This window comes from Drosophila mojavensis, unplaced genomic scaffold (assembly GCF_018153725.1).
Source record: "Drosophila mojavensis isolate 15081-1352.22 unplaced genomic scaffold, ASM1815372v1 contig_72, whole genome shotgun sequence".
Lineage (NCBI taxonomy): Eukaryota > Metazoa > Arthropoda > Insecta > Diptera > Drosophilidae > Drosophila > Drosophila mojavensis.
In genome coordinates this window covers 2846029-2862659 of record NW_025318897.1, presented here as the reverse complement: position 1 = coordinate 2862659, position 16631 = coordinate 2846029, and the positions used below count along the sequence as shown (strand labels likewise).

Here is a 16631-nt window from a genome sequence, read left to right as displayed (position 1 = left end):
ATGGCCGGATCCGTACGGTTTCGTATCCGATTCTGATGGTTTCTGGTAGTTTAAGTGTTGCGAACGTTAACGTAATAAGCCCTGTTTCGGTAAGTTTGACGTTATTGTCTGCAGTGTTTGTTGTTTGGTGGGCAGCGTTTGATTGTTTTTTAAATATTTTTTTAACTTCTGTTACCTTTTGTGGTTTTAATTCTTGTAATATATCGTTTTCGTCTATGTCCCTTAGTTCGTTGCAATAGATAACTCCTTTTGTGAAATTTAATGCTTTGTGTTCTGATGCGATAATGTTGAAGTCTGTCATTTTAGTTAGCTTTAATAGTTTTATAGCTTGCAGTTTGTTTTTGGTCTTTACTAGGAGCGAGCCGTCTCTTGTTTTTTTTGCAAGATTCGACTTCACCTCCGCAAGTGTAGTCTATTGTTTTTTTGATTATAAAGGGAGACAGTTTTTCGAATGTGCAGTTATCATCGCGTTTTAGTATTATATATTTCGGTTCGCCCAGTTGTGTGTTGTTGTTTCTGTTGATTTTGTGTATGTCTGGTGGATCGAGCATGTTTGTTGTTGTTGGGCTGAAGCCCGGCTTAACGGTTTGCAACGTGCGATTTGTTTTTGTCTTTGTTTTCTTTTGTGTTTGAGTTTTGTTTGAAGAGTTTTACTAATACTTTTAGATGCACTGGCGTTAAGCGAGTTTTAATGTATTGCGACACGTCTTATCTCTGCGGGAGTTGAGGTGTGACTGCATTCAATAAAATAAAGCAAACTCTTTGTTCTAATGACGTAATTTTAAAATACCCAAACTTCTCTAAAGAATTCCACCTAATAACCGATGCTTCGAATTACGCAATCGGTGCAGTCCTTGAACAAGAAGGCAGACCCATTACTTTTGTGAAGCATTACATAACACATATGTTTATCTTAAGCAATTTAGATATACCCGTCGTATTCATAGCGTAGGGTAGTCTGCATGGCAACAGCAACAATAAAACGACGCAATATCGAACGGTGACAATGACAAACGGACAGCAACAGAAAACGACACCCACAAAAAAAAAAAAAAAAAAAACGGCAATCGAGTACAGCCTGCACCACGCATCGAAAAACACCAATAACAACAAAAACAAGCAAGGGAGTAATAGCGTTGCAACGAACAACAACAACGACAAAACGGACGCGGACAGAATACAATTTTGGAAATCTAACGGCGCATCTCTTGCGTCGTCGTTGACGCGTTTGCGATAAAGAGCATAAGAGTAATGCACGCATTCGAAATAATTAAGAGCGAAAACTGCACCAAGAAACTCTCACGCAATGCAAACTTACGCTTTTAAACGTAAGGCAGCAGCAAATAACGAGGAGCGCGAAGCAAGATCGATAGCGAAAGCTCCGCTTAAACATAGCGAATGCCAATGCAACGCAATTGCATAGCTCTTTCTCAGCGCCTAAACGCAGCGACGCCGCCGCAGGCAGAAGCTCTGAGCAACAAAGGCTTAGCGCCAATTGCCGAAAATTTAATTAGATCACTTATCTTTGGACCCACGTAGCAGACGGACGTCAGCGGAAAATAATAAAATTATAGACTATGGACAGTGACGCGGACAGAGCTCGCCGGTAAACCGACGGGAATTACATTCCCACCCGTTAATATTTTGTTGTTTTTTTTTTTGTCGTAAGAGTGCCTTATGGTGGGGCCTATAGCGAGTTTCGAGGAATTAGAGTTAAAGTTTAAGTGAAAGTGAAATAAATTGTGAAAACATAAAATACATAACATAAGTTAGTGAATTGATAGTAGTGCGAAAAACGAGTCGCCGCGTTTGGGAGGCAGTGGACGACGGTGATTGCATGAAGGACTCTGAGCCAGGGCGTGGAATGCGAGCCGCCGGCCTACTGCCTTCCCTGACTCGGTGACTCGTGTGTCGCCGTAGCCTGCCGGGACGGCACGACCTGGTTATGAGCGTTATACGCCAGAGCCGGATTGCGGGGGCCTCCGGTTTGGGTACGCGTCGAGAGAGGGATTGCCGCGTGTGTCTTCGTGAACGAGGTTGGCCAATTCGGGGTTCGGTGCAGCGGAATCGCGCCGAAGGCTCTGAGCGTTATACGCCAGAGTCTGACGTAAGAAACCGCCTGCACCCAAGAATCTTACCGTAGCCTGGCGAGAGTCACACAACCCGATTCTGAGCGTTATACGCCAGAGCCGGCTGGCAATAATGGTCAGTGTGGCTACGCTTCGAGAGTTAGTTTGCTTTCCGTGTCGTCTGGAATGGGCGCTGCCAACTCTAGGCACGGAGCAGCGGAGTCACGCCGAGGTCCTCTGAGCGTTATACGCCAGAATCCCAAAGCGAGAAACCGCTGACAACTGAGTGTCTCACCACAGCACGACGGGAGCTACACAATCCGACACTGACACTGGCAGCAACCCGTTTGGCTGCGGGCGAGAACGGGGTGGTGTTGCGTAGCTTCGTGGGGAAGATTTTTCGGATTCTAGGTGGGATACAGTGGAATCACACTGAAGACTCTGAGTGCCATACGCCAGAGCCCGACGTGAGAAACTACTGGTTTCCAGGCACCGCACCGCGGCCCAGTGAGGGTGGCACAGCTCAGCCCGGAGTGTTATACGCCCAGGCTGGGTTGTAACCACGGCTGGCTTGGCTGCGCGTTGAGAGGCAGGGGAACGTGTGCGAGGGGACCAGCAACTGGTCAACTCCGGGAGTCAGGGCGCGGCGGGGACGCATGAAAGATTCCGGGCGTTATACGCCAGAATCTGGACTGGGAAGCCGACGACGTTCTGCCCTCCGGGGTTGGCCATAGGTGTCTCGCCGCCGCCCGCGACATTGGTCACACTATTCCACGCCGAGTGTCATATACCGGAGCGGGATCGTGGGGAATCCGCGTGGCTGGAGGCAAGATAGGCTGGGGTTAGCTTTCGAGACAACCGGCCATGGCACATAGTGGGTGCAGTGTGACCCAGCTCCGAGTGTTATGCACCATAGCTGAGACGACACACTGGTCGGTTGTCGGTGGCGAGGGCGGCCTATCGGTTCTCGGGAGTACCCAGTGTGGCGCACCAACACATAGCGGGTGCAATGCGACGCGGCGCTGAACGTTATACGCCAGAGCCGAGTCGAGGTGGCGGTCCACGCGGTTATTCCCGAGGCTGGGCCATCGTCCTCTAGGCATTCAATCGCAGCATACGGCAGGCATCACGCGTTTCCCCAGCACTGTGTGTTATACACCAAGGCTGGGTCATAGTGGTGGTCAGTGTGGCTGCGTGAATGGCATGTGTGCCATAGTTATCCCGCTTCTGAGCGTTATACGCCAGAGAGGGACTGTAATTTGCTTCCGTTCTCCAAGTTTCAAGCTTTCAAGTTTTCGAGTTTTCACGCTTTCAAGCTTTCAAGTTTCTTGTGCCCCAATCACGGATAGCTCGGCCATTTCGGCCATTTCTCTGGTCTCGGCAATTTACAAATATTCTTGTAAAGGAACCTGGGGAAGACTGAGAGTTGTACCCCGGCCATTGAAATCACTTCTTTACAAGTGGCGCCCGAGCAGGGACCCGGGATTAATGAGGATGGTTTCTTTCTGGGATTAAAGCCCCGTTGGAAAGAACCACATAAGGCCCCAGAAATTTGAGAAAAAAAAAACTAGGCAGTAGGTGAACCATGAAAATAGCGACAACCTAGAACCGAATAGAGGCAAAATGGCCGGTGAAACGGCAAAATGGCGACTATGAGGCATCGAAAACTCATTCGAGAGCGCCAGAGAAAATAGCACGTGACGGCACCGTTAGGGAGAGACAGACGACGGACAGAGAGAGAGAGAGATCGGACAGAATAGCCGAACCGAACTCGGCAGCATCGGAGACACGAGGCATCGACGAAGAGTATAAAAGCAGCGAGCGCAACATAACAGGGGAACACTCTTCTACCAACGCTCGACGCGCACACACCCCAGCGGAGGAATTCGTCAAGAAAATTATCATCGTAGGACATCGAAGAAATTATTTGCAAGGAATTCATCGTGGGATGTTCAAGGAATTAACTGGAATCATCATCGTGGAATTATCATCGTGGGATATTCAAAAATTCACCATCGTGGGATATTCAAAGAATTAACTGGAATCATCGTCGTGGAATTATCATCGTGGGATATTCAAGAAATCACCATCGGGGAATACTCGAGGAATTATCATCGTGGAATATTCAAGGAATTCCTCGTGGAGTTTAAATTATCATCGTGGGATATTCAAGGAATTAATCGTGGAGGATAAATAATCATCGGGGGATGCGGATTATCGTCGTGGTACACCCCAAGTATTAGCATCGTGGAAAGTAAACTATCGTCGTTTGACAATCACACCATCGTCGTGGGGTATCAGTCACCGTCGTAAACCAACCATCATCGGGGGGTATCAGTCATCGTCGTAAGCCAACTATCCTCGGTAGGTATCAGTCATCGTCGGGGCTCTCAACTATCGGCTAGGAGTAGATCAACTATCGTCGGGGAACCATTAAACTATCGTCAAGGACTATCAACAAAAACAGCGGGCCAAGGACTACGTTTTGTTTTAACCACAAGAAACACCCTGAAATACAAAAGGGTCGAATTGTCGCGACGGTGGTGGTCAATGGACACCAGCTGGATGGCACCATCGACACAGGGGCGACAAGGAGCTTCGTCGGGGCGGATACGGCAAAGAGGTTGAAATTAGCGTATGTAGCCGGGGGTGTTTGCACTCGAGTCGCGCGAAATTGACCGCACCGTTACAGCCGACATAAGGCTGGGGAGCTCGGGGAGTCACGATCCCGATACTCGTCTTGCCGACGTTAGTGGACGAGCTAATCTTAGGTATGGACTATATGGCAGCCATGCAGACCACTATCCAGTGCGGGAAACATCGAGCGATCATTAGAGAGGAGGTTCAGACGACTACACCGGCGGTCCACCGAGGAGTCTCCCTTCGGCCCACATCGACGGGAAATCAACATGACGGCACTCCGACAACCTCAGTCACCCAGACAGGACAGAACGAGGAACCCGAGGACCAGGCAGCAGGTACCCCGATGAGGAGGAAAAGGGAAGTACACGAACCAATTCCGGAGAACCTACCCACAGGCCAGGACGTAGAGAACCCAGTCATGGATAACCCAGAAGTAGCGTTTTTGACGGAAGAGCTCGACCGATTCTATGAGCTCAAAGGGACCACCAACATCGCGGATAAATAACTATGAAAGATGACCGACCCATCAAACAACGTTATTATCCAAAGAATCCAGCCATGCAAAAGATCATCAACGAGCAAATAGATGAGTTGCTGGCACAGGACTGTATCGAACCTTCACGAAGTCCCCACAGTGCGCCGATAGTATTAGTACGGAAGAAGAACAACAAATGGCGCATGTGCGTGGACTAACGGCAACTAAATGAGCGATCCATTCCCGATGCGTACCCACTCCCCAGAATGACGCACATCCTGGAAAAACTGCGGCACGCTAATTATATATCGACGCTGGATCTAAAAAATGGCTATCGGCAAATTCCGATGGCTAAGGAGAGTCGGGAGTGTACGGCGTTTACGGTACCGGGACGAGGCCTTTTCCACTGGAAAGTAATGCCGTTCGGGTTGCATTCCGCTCCAGCCACCTTCCAACGCGCTTTGGACAGTATCATCGGGCCCGAAATGGAACCTAACGCATTCGCTTACCTGGACGACATCGTGGTGGTAGCAGAGCCTCTTAAGGAACATATGCGAGTCTTGCGGGAAGTATTCCGGCCAACCTTAGGCTCAACCCGGACAAATGCGCATTCTTCAGGAAAAGTATTATTTACCTGGGACACGTAATCAGCGACCGGGGAATCCACACCGACCCGGACAAAATCCTAGCTGTGCAGAATCTGGAGCCACCCACCACCGTGAAGGAGCTCCGACAGTGCGTCGGACTAGCATCATGGTACCGGCGGTTCGTCCCAAATTTCGCCGATGTGGTACAGCCAATGACCGCACTCCTGAAAAAGGAGTATAAGTGGGAATGGGGTACCCCGCAACAGGCCGCGTTCGAGGATTTGAAACAGAAATTGACAGAAGCGCCATTGTTGGCATGTCCAGATTTCAACAAGCCTTTCACCCTGCAAACGGACGCTAGCGATCATGGCTTGGGAGCCGTACTAACACAAGTGGAGGATGGACAGGAAAGGGTGGTGGCATATGCCAGTCGACGACTAGCCCCACCAGAAGTGAATTACACGACCACCGGAAACTTTGCATCCCGCGGGATTCTCGAGCTAGAGTCCTTCGAGAGTGTCACGACCAACCAACGGCAGGCCACCTGGGGATAAGAAAGACAGCGACGAGAGTAGCGCAGCGCTACTACTGGCCTGGCTACTTCCGAAATGTGGCCATCCACGTTCGGCATTGCCCGACGTGTCAACAATACAAGGTCAGTCAACGACAGGCGGCAGGCAAGATGCTGACCCGCCAGATAATGGAGCCATTCCACATGGTATGCGCAGATTTCGTGGGACCACATCCCCGCTCTAAGTCCGGACATACGATGCTATTGATTCTATTTGACCACTTCAGCAAATGGGTTGAGCTTGTTCTGTTGCGCAGAGCAACCTCCTCCATATTGGACACCGCTACCGAATCAGCCGGAACCGCACCGGGCCACCAGTCGACGAACTCGCGGACTATCCCCTCGGCAAGGGGGGAGTTGTGAAGAATCACATTTTCGTCCCCCAACCCCGGAAAAAACTGTCCCCTTTATTTTTTATCTCAATAACATAGTGGAAAGGAAATTACATATGTTTATCTTAAGCAAGTTAGTTATACCCGTTGTATTCATAGCATAAGGTAGTCTGCATGGCAACAGCAACAATAAAACGACGCAATATCGAACGGTGACAATGACAAACGGACAGCAACAGAAAACGACACCCACAAAAAAAAAAAAAAAAAAAACGGCAATCGAGTACAGCCTGCACCACGCATCGAAGAACACGCAAAAACACCAATAACAACAAAAACAAGCAAGGGAGCAATAGCGTTGCAACGAACAACAACAACGACAAAACGGACGCGGACAGAATACAATTTTGAAAATCTAACGGCGCATCTCTTGCGTCGTCGTTGACGCGTTTGCGATAAAGAGCATAAGAGTAATGCACGCATTCGAAATAATTAAGAGCGCAAACTGCACCAAGAAACTCTCACGCATTGCAAACAGCGACGTCACGGCGAGCAGAATTGAAAGCTCTTACGCTTTTAAACGTAAAGCAGCAGCAAAGAACAAGGAGCGCGAAGCAAGATCGATAGCGAAAGCTCCACTTAAACATAACGAATGCCAATGCAACGCAATTGCATAGCTCTTTCTCAGCGCCTAGACGCAGCGACGCCGCCGCAGGCAGAAACTCTGTGCAGCAAAGGCTTAGCGCTAATTGCCGAAAATGTAATTAGATCAATTATTCGGCCAATTCGGGGTTCGGTGCAGCGGAATCGCGCCGAAGGCTCTGAGCGTTATACGCCAGAGTCTGACGTAAGAAACCGCCTGCACCCAAGAATCCTACCGTAGCCTGGCGAGAGTCACACAACCCGATTCTGAGCGTTATACGCCAGAGCCGGCTGGCAATAATGGTCAGTGTGGCTACGCTTCGAGAGTTAGTTTGCTTTCCGTGTCGTCTGGAATGGGCGCTGCCAACTCTAGGCTCGGAGCAGCGGAGTCACACCGAGGTCCTCTGAGCGTTATACGCCAGAATCCCAAAGCGAGAAACCGCTGACAACTGAGTGTCTCACCACAGCTCGACGGGAGCTACACAATCCGACACTGAGCGTTATACGCCAGGGCCGCATCATGGCAGCAACCCGTTTGGCTGCGGGCGAGAACGGGGTGGTGTTGCGTAGCTTCGTGGGGAAGATTTTTCGGATTCTAGATGGGAGGCAGTGGAATCACACTGAAGACTCTGAGTGTCATACGCCAGAGCCCGACGTGAGAAACCACTTGTTTCCAGGCACCGCACCGCGGCCCAATGAGGGTGGCACAGCTCAGCCCGGAGTGTTATACGCCCAGGCTGAGTTGGCAAGGGAACGTGTGCGAGGGGACCAGCAACTGGTCAACTCCGGGAGTCAGGGCGCGGCGGGGACGCATGAAAGATTCCGGGCGTTATACGCCAGAATTTGGACTGGGAAGCCGACGACGTTCTGCCCTCCGGGGTTGGCCATAGGTGTCTCGCCGCCGCCCGCGACATTGGTCACACTATTCCACGCCAAGTGTCATATACCGGAGCGGGATCGTGGGGAATCCGCGTGGCTGGAGGCAAGATAGGCTGGGGTTAGCTTTCGAGACAACCGGCCATGGCACATAGTGGGTGCAGTGTGACCCAGCTCCGAGTGTTATGTGTGTTATGCACCATAGCTGAGACGACACACTGGTTGGTTGTCGGTGGCGAGGGCGGCCTATCGGTTCTCGGGAGTACCCAGTGTGGCGCACCAGCACATAGCGGGTGCAATGCGACGCGGCGCTGAACGTTATACGCCAGAGCCGAGTCGAGGTGGCGGTCCACGCGGTTATTCCCGAGGCTGGGCCATCGTCCTCTAGGCATTCAATCGCAGCATACGGCAGGCATCACGCGTTTCCTCAGCACTGTGTGTTATACACCAGGGCTGGTTCATAGTGGTGGTCAGTGTGGCTGCATGAATGGCATGTGTGCCATAGTTATCCCGCTTCTGAGCGTTATACGTTATCAAGTTTTCAAGCTTTCAAGTTTCTTGTGCCCCAATCACGGATAGCTCGGCCATTGGCCATTTCTCTGGTCTCGGCAATTTACAAATATTCTTGTAAAGGAACCTGGGGAAGACTGAGAGTTGTACCCCGGCCATTGAAATCACTTCTTTACACTTTTATATCACGAACATTGTCAAAAACAGAGGAGAACTATGCAACAAACGAAAAGGAAATGCTAGCCATAGTTTGGGCATTGCAAAACCTTCGAATTTACTTTTATGGAACTGCCAAAGTTATTGAATTCACAGACCAGCAACCAATAACCGTTGCTCTAAGTAATAAAAATCAAAACGGGAAATTAAAACGTTGGAAGAGTTACTTAGAAGAGTTCAATTACGAGTTAAAGTATAAACCACTAACGTAGTTGCAGACGCTTTATCAAGGAATCCAATAAACGAAGTCAATAGTACAGAAACCACAGTTAAGAGTGATGAAACTCAATAATATTGTCAGAATCCGAAGTCAAAATAATAGAGCAGATACTAGAAAGAGAAAAAATCATGTTCTTTAATGCAGAAGAATTGTTAGAATTTAGCCAAATAAAAATCGCAAGTAATATACTCTATATAATCAACATACCTTTAATCTCAAATGAAGTTTGTACAACCATGTTAATTAAGCCAATTAAAAGAAAAAATTATATCAATGAAGTAAAATTCGAAAATATTGTAAAATGCGAAAATGCAATCTATGCTATAAGAGACTCATGTGAGTCACATAATGGAAAAAAAATTGTAATAAGAATAAGTTAGTCGATTTAAGAAATGATACTTGTACTCTGCCACTATTAAAAAGCCAACCTCCAAACTGCCGTGTTATCAACAATCAACACGTACCCAATCACGAACAACGATTTCAATGGATCAATCAAGATCGACGAAGAGGAAGTAGAACTCCATGCTACCTTACTGGTACAATTCGAAAACTCCACGATACGCATCGAAGATGACATATACGAATCAAAAGTAATGTCCTTCGCAGAAGCCACCCCACCGCTATTTCAAATCATGGCGGAAACAAACAAGATCGATGAAGTCCTTTCACTGCAAATGCTCAAGGAAATAAATCTAATCAACACGAAGAAATTAGAAACCCTAAAGAACAGCAACGATATGAAAGCAACAATCAATATAACACTCTCTGGAACCCTACTGATAATAATGGCAGTAGTTGGATACTTGCTAAAACGGAAGACCCCAGCCACCACAAGCCAAGTCACAACATCCGAAGCAGAAAAGAGAGAAAATGCTCAAGTTTTCTATATTGCGACCGAGGACGTCCGCATCTAAGGGGGGAAGGATAACGACAGACCATACAAAAGGGCATTGCACCGGCCCAATTATATCACGGCCCAGTGCACGCACTTTTGACACGTGCGCTTTGTCAGCAAAATACAACAGCAACGCAACCGCAACCGTGGGCGCCTATCGTCAGCAATAATAATAAGATCAATGCTAAAACACATTCTGGTCAACGTGTGCATTTCCGCCACGAGCGCCGAGTCAGCGCACCGATCAGCAACACCGTGAGAGCCATCGTGTCACAAGACACCTATCAGCAGCAACAGCAGCGACACCAATAGCAGCAGCGGCATTTTTCATATAAATAGTACTTGTATAATAATTCTTAGGTTTAGTTCTAATCCAACTCCGAAAGTGAATAAATGTTTTTTAAATCCAAAAACCGCTTTCGAATACTTAATTTATATAATAATATTGACATTTAAAAGAAAATTCAGATTAATCTCTCAGCGCAATGGAATGCACAATATTCATTGAGCTCATTTAACAGAGCGTCCTACTCGCTGACGATGCGCGTTCCAAAAGTTGAATTGAGGTGATTATAGTTGCAACGGACATCCACGGGATTGGCGAGTGCGCGTTCGAGGTCCTCGCTTCCCATAAAGTAAATTTCTAAAAATTTATAAGGTTCGTTTGGCATTGGTAGCAATGAACCGATTTTGTGGTAAACTTGGCCTTTGATTTTTAATGTGGAATTAAATTATTGACCATTTGCAGCAGTATTTTTAACTATTTCCGTTGCTCCAAACGATGTCATTTGAAAACATGAATTGAATTTTCGCATTGACTGCAAGAACAGCGAAGATCAGTTCCTGATGAGCAGCACATCCCGATCGGCTCATTTTTAAATTTAAAGGCAGGGCAGTGCGGGCATTCTTTGTCCAATGTACCAATGACCACTTTGGAATGTGCTGTAAATGCTCGATTTACTTGTTGACATAGTCGGTAAATTCCTCTACGGCTGTAGACTACGAGTCTGCGCGCTTCTCTTCGTTCCAATTGTCTTTGCTAGTTTCGCTCATCTCATTTGGTGGTAAACAGTAACAGTACCTTTTATACTAATAAAACACGTATAAAATGTGCATGAATAATTTTTTTACATGAAAGCATGACCGAAAACTGTCACTGTTATCATGCCTACTGAGTAAATTCTCAATGACAATGCATAGATCCTCAATAGTGTAGCAGGCTACTAGCCTATGTTATATTAAATTAAAGGTAACAGCTAGAGGTGACAAACTATCGATGGTGGGCCCCATCGATTGAGGACGATAGTAATTTCTAAACCATCGATAGCTGTCGATAGTACCATCGATTGTGGTCGATAGTCGCAATAAAAAACCGTGATTCTTAGCCTTAAAAATTTGAACACTTCAATTTTAAGAAATTACATTTTAAGATAAAAGCTGAATTGACTTAAAAGTTAAATCCTAAATACTATTAAGTTATGGTTTTTATTGTAGTGATCGATTTTTGTTGTCTGCAAATAAGTGTCATTCACTCACACAATAAAAAAGACTCAGACAGAAATTGTTTTTGTCCCGTATGATTTAGCTCGCTCGCGCTCTGAGCGAGACAGTTATTTCAGTTTTCGTTTCGCTCAAGTCAAGCACTGATCGTTTGCTTGAGTTAAATGAATTGAAATAATAAACAAGAGAGTTTTTGCAATGCGTTGTCAAAATACTTTTATCATCTATTGTATGTATGTATGTATTTGCATGCACACGATCATTTCTGTTGAGTTTTTAGGCAAACTGTCTTTTGCTGAGAGGCTTTGTGTAAGCGACACTCTTTACGCGACACTCATTTGAGATCCTCACACCAATGAGTCAATGCGAAGCACTTAACCAAAACCGATTCAAAACAAAGCAAAGAGTGACGCTCATTGCGAGATTGTGTCTGCACAATCCTTTCGGTTATGTTATGAAGCAGAGCATATTCGAAAAAACGATCAACCATCATTTGCAAGCTATGATAAAAAATTAGGAAAAATTATAATTATTAATCACGCACCTTTGAAGATATTATCGTCCACTATCGATACATTGAATCATCGATAGTTCAGTCGCTCGATAGTGCCCAACCATCGATAGTGGCGATAGTGCCATCGATAGTTTGACACCTCTAGTAACAGCACTATGGTTAACCATCGATAGATACACATCTATCGATAGTTAACCATATCGGTGGCTGGGGAGGTTGTCGATATGTGACGTGCCATTTTGAGTAATAGAAGAAGAGGAGGTAGATCGATACATTTTAAGCTGGATTGTGAACAAGAGAAGACGTGAGTGAAATTAAGAAATTAAGAGATTAAGAAATAAAGAAATTAAGTGAAAGGCCTACTACAATCTCAGAAGTGGGATAAAGTGCACAAATTTTCAAGTTAAACAATATGAATTTAAGACTAGTCGAAGTATCTGTGGTGCAGTTAAAAAATTGGCTAGCTGCATTGGGCTTGTCGACCCAAGGGTGCAAGACTGAACTTGTCGCTCGCCTCAATGGCGTGTCCGCAAATTTGCGCGGCAGCGCCCCCGAATTGGAACAGAGTGAGGAGGACTCAGCTCAAACTGGAGTATCTCAGACATTGCAAATGCAACAAGAGGAAATAGACAGGAACGAAGAAGTTTTGCGAGAGCTAAGCGAGCAGATCGACGCAGCGAACAAGCAGCTAAAAAATTTTCACACACGACATTTTGACAGAGACGGCAACAGCAAGCGTGACGAAATTAACGATGCAGAAGCTGAATTCGAGGAACGCGCTACTGACGCGCGCCAAAAGGGCGCCGGTGAAAGTTGCGTAATAAATGAAACGAACAATGATGAGGTGATGTCAATGATGTTCAAATTAGCTAAAGAAATTATGGCGGAATTCACCGGGGAGGAGTCTATTATCTGTATCTTATTATATCAGCTAACGGACATGCAAAAAAAAGCTGCTGTGCATGGCCAAATTAAAAGGGAAAGCCATGCAGTGGATACATGAGGATCCATCGAGGATTGTACAACCGTTGAGCACACTACTGGATGGATTGGCAGCAGCATTCGAAAGCAAGATATCCAAGGCCGAAATGCGTCGGGCACGTATATGGAATGTCGACGAGAAGTTTACCCTGTATTATGAAGAAAAAACACGTTTAGCAAGGGAAACCCATTTAAATGTAGACGAGCTACTGGATGGTCTCATTGAAGGAATCCCAAATGCAGTTTTACGCGCGCAGGCCAGGATACAGTGCTTTGAAGACCCCAGCAAATTGGTAAGGGCTTTTGCAGAGGTGCGTCTGCCACGGCAACGATCTACTGGAGGAAAATGGACAACAGCAGTGGGACTAAGGCTCGATAATGCAATGAAGGAGACGCGTTGCTTCAACTGCAACTATAAGGAACATTGGGCAAGAGATTGTCAGAAGCCCAAGAGGGAGAAGGGTACGTATTACCACTTAGGCGCTAAGGACCAATGCACGCAGAGGAAGAATGATATATGAAACAATTTCGTAAGATTAGTCAATATATATTTTAAGACCAAAGATAAAACGTCAATTATTGCAGAATGCCTCATAGATTCAGGAAGTCCCATTTCGTTTATTAAAAAATCGTGTGTTCCATTTGGAATAAAACTTGAAGCACACGCAGAAAATTACTTTGGGCTAAATGAAAGCCAGTTGAATGTTATTGGAAAAACATTTGTTCATGTTTTCAAGAAGTTAAAAAAAAAAAATGTTTGGTTAATAGTTGTGTCTGATGAATCTATGAGGTGGGGAGTAATTTTAGGAAGGGATTTCATGGAAGCTTGTAATTTGTACGTTGACCCAAACGCTCTGAGGATGATTTCAGTGGAAAGAACAGCCAGCACGTTGGTCGAATCGAAGCCTATTATAGCAAAACTTAGAAAAAACGATGATGCGGCAAAAGGAAAATTAAGTACGTTAGAGAAAAAATTGTTAGAAAATGAAGAATTAGAAGAGAAATTGTTAGATAAATTGTTAAAAAATGAAGAATTAGAAGAGAAATTGTAAGCTAAATGGTCAAATAATATAGAGTTAGAAGAAAAATTATTAGGCAAAGAAGAGAACGACAGTTCAAAAGAGTGCTTAGAAAAGTCAATGGAAATAAATAGCAAAACCATTTTTGACGATAATTTTGAAAACAGGATGCTTCAAATTAATATGGTTGAAGGAGACAATGAAAAAGAGACATATATTATCGGTGAAAACATTAGTTATGATGTACGAGAAAAACTAATTAGATTGCTGAAAGTGGCATATGTAGCTGCTGAAAAGCCAGTGAAACCTAAGAACAAATGTGAATTGAGAAAGCAAAACCGTTTAGCTGTTCACCAAGAAGGTTATCATACACTGAAAAGGAAAAATTACAGATAATGTTAATGCCAGATCCCATTAACAGGATTGCTTCTCCCCCACAGAGCCCGATTATGCTATTAACAGCTTTCCTCCCTAACCTCTGCGGATCACTTATAGGCCAAGAGACAATCTTCGGCTGGATTCTTACGGGTCCAGTCACAAAGAAGCCTCCGCTTTCACGACTAGGGTTACCGTTCTCCACGATGAAAAACTCGACCACCTCATCACCAAATTTTGGGAGGTGGAGAATCTCCCCAAGGTAGCCAGTGAGCCGGACTCTGCGTGTGAGGATAACTTTGTCCGAACCACACGGAGAGACAAGTCGGATCACCCTGACTTAGGTCACTCCCGATCCATCGCTCTGGGGCAGTTTCTCAAGAATGAGAGCAGATTGTCCAAGAATCCGACACTTAAGGCCGAATACGAAGCTATCCTGCAAGAGTATCTCGATTTGGGTCATATGAGGCCAGTGCTCTCACATTGCAATCCTGCAGTGAGTAACTTTTACCTGCCACCAAAGTGAGGGTGGTGTTCAATGCATCGTGCCCATCTTCCAATGGGAAGAGCCTGAATGATATTCTTCATCCAGGCCCGGTCCTTCAGTCCGACCTCACGATGCAAATCCTCAAATGGCAATTCGCACAACGTGACTTGAAGGTCGGCGACATGGTCATCGTGAAAGACGACAATGTCGCCATCAACGAGTGGCGGCTCGGCCGTGTCCACCTCACGCACCCAGGAGATGATGGGAAGGTCCAAGTGGCGGACATTCTCACCTCCCGGGGCATTGTCCGTAGACCCGTCCATAAGTTGGTCATCCTACCAACGGACGATAACACCGCTGTGATGTCCAACTAACCATGTATGTGCATCTAATTCCACCACTTACCACCCCGCACATCTCTCCTTTTCAGCTATGCCATCAGCTGTTCAATCCGTGGAGACACTTGGCATCAACTCTTTCCGATGCCGCGTGTGTAGAGGGGTCCACGCTCTGCGGAAGTGCAGGCGTTTCCTGGGCCTTCCGGCCGAAAAACGTCTTCGCGCCGTGCTAATTAATAAGTACTGCGCGAATTGTCTGGCGCACCAGCACTCCGGGCAATCCTGCCGAAGCAAGGCCAAATGCAAGACGTGTGGCCAGAGCCATCACACGCTGCTGCATCTGCCTGGAGCTCGTCGCCGACAGCGACGTCGTCCCGCTGCAGCCCGTATCAGCGGGCCCACCTCCTCCGCCCTCGCCGGGACACCTGCACCACAAAAAGGATCCCGCAAAGGACGACGCCACCAGGCAGCATCCACCACCACGAGGGAAGTTACGCCGCCGCTGAGCACGCTGATGCAGCACAAGGCCGTTAGCATCCTGCCCACGGCAATTGTCATTGTGCAAACGGACCAGAAGAATTTCGATGTGAGGGCGTTGATCGATCCGTGTAGCCCTACTACTCGGATCCATGCTTCATTGGCAAGGGCCATGGGTCTTTCCGCCACTAGCGTGGGTCCGGGAGAGGTTTGCACGGCGACCATCTGTTCGAAAACATCCGATTTCCATATTAATGCTATCCTGCAATTAGACCCGCAGCTCAATTGCCGGACGCCAATCCGGTCGATCGAGCACGCAGCCAATCCGGCTGGGATTACGCTCGCCGACGGCAATTGGGCTCGACCCAGTACGGTGTCTGTTGTGCTGGGGGCTGACGTGTATTCTCACGTCATCCTTCCAGGAATCGTCCCCAGCACTGACGGTCGTCCCATGGCCTAGAACACCGTCTTCGGGTGGGTCCTTTTAGGTTCCTACCAATAATCTGCACAGATATACAGATAATGTTAGACGAATACCTTAGAGATGGCATCATACAACCTAGTTGCTCAGAGTATGCTTCGCCAATTGTATTGGTAATGAAAAAAACAGGAGACCTAAGAATGTGCGTTGATTTTAGAAAACTCAACAAAATCATGATCAAAGATAATTATCCTTTGCCGTTATGTTTTCACTAAGCTTGACCTTAAGAATGGATATTTTCATGTTTTTGTAGAGAAAGAGTCCGTAAAATACACATCGTTTGTTACGCCGTTAGGACAGTTTGAGTTCTTGAGAATGCCTATGGGATTAAAAACTGCTCCGCAAATTTTTCAAAGGTTCATTAATGATATATTTGCAGATTTAATAAAGGAAAGCAAGGTAATCGTATATATGGATGAT

General features: G+C 46.5%; 1 protein-coding gene across 1 annotated transcript in view; it reads left to right on the top strand.

The window, feature by feature from the left end:
- LOC122757386 overlaps positions 1-16406 on the top strand; it is a 40821-nt gene extending 24415 nt beyond the window's left edge. The window contains exon 3 of the mRNA XM_044009340.1: positions 15346-16406. Within this exon, the coding sequence (XP_043865275.1) occupies positions 15348-16190 (843 nt within the window). The 5' untranslated portion in view covers positions 15346-15347 and the 3' untranslated portion in view covers positions 16191-16406. The remainder of the gene's footprint in view (positions 1-15345) is intronic.
- The last annotated feature ends 225 nt before the right edge of the window (positions 16407-16631 follow it).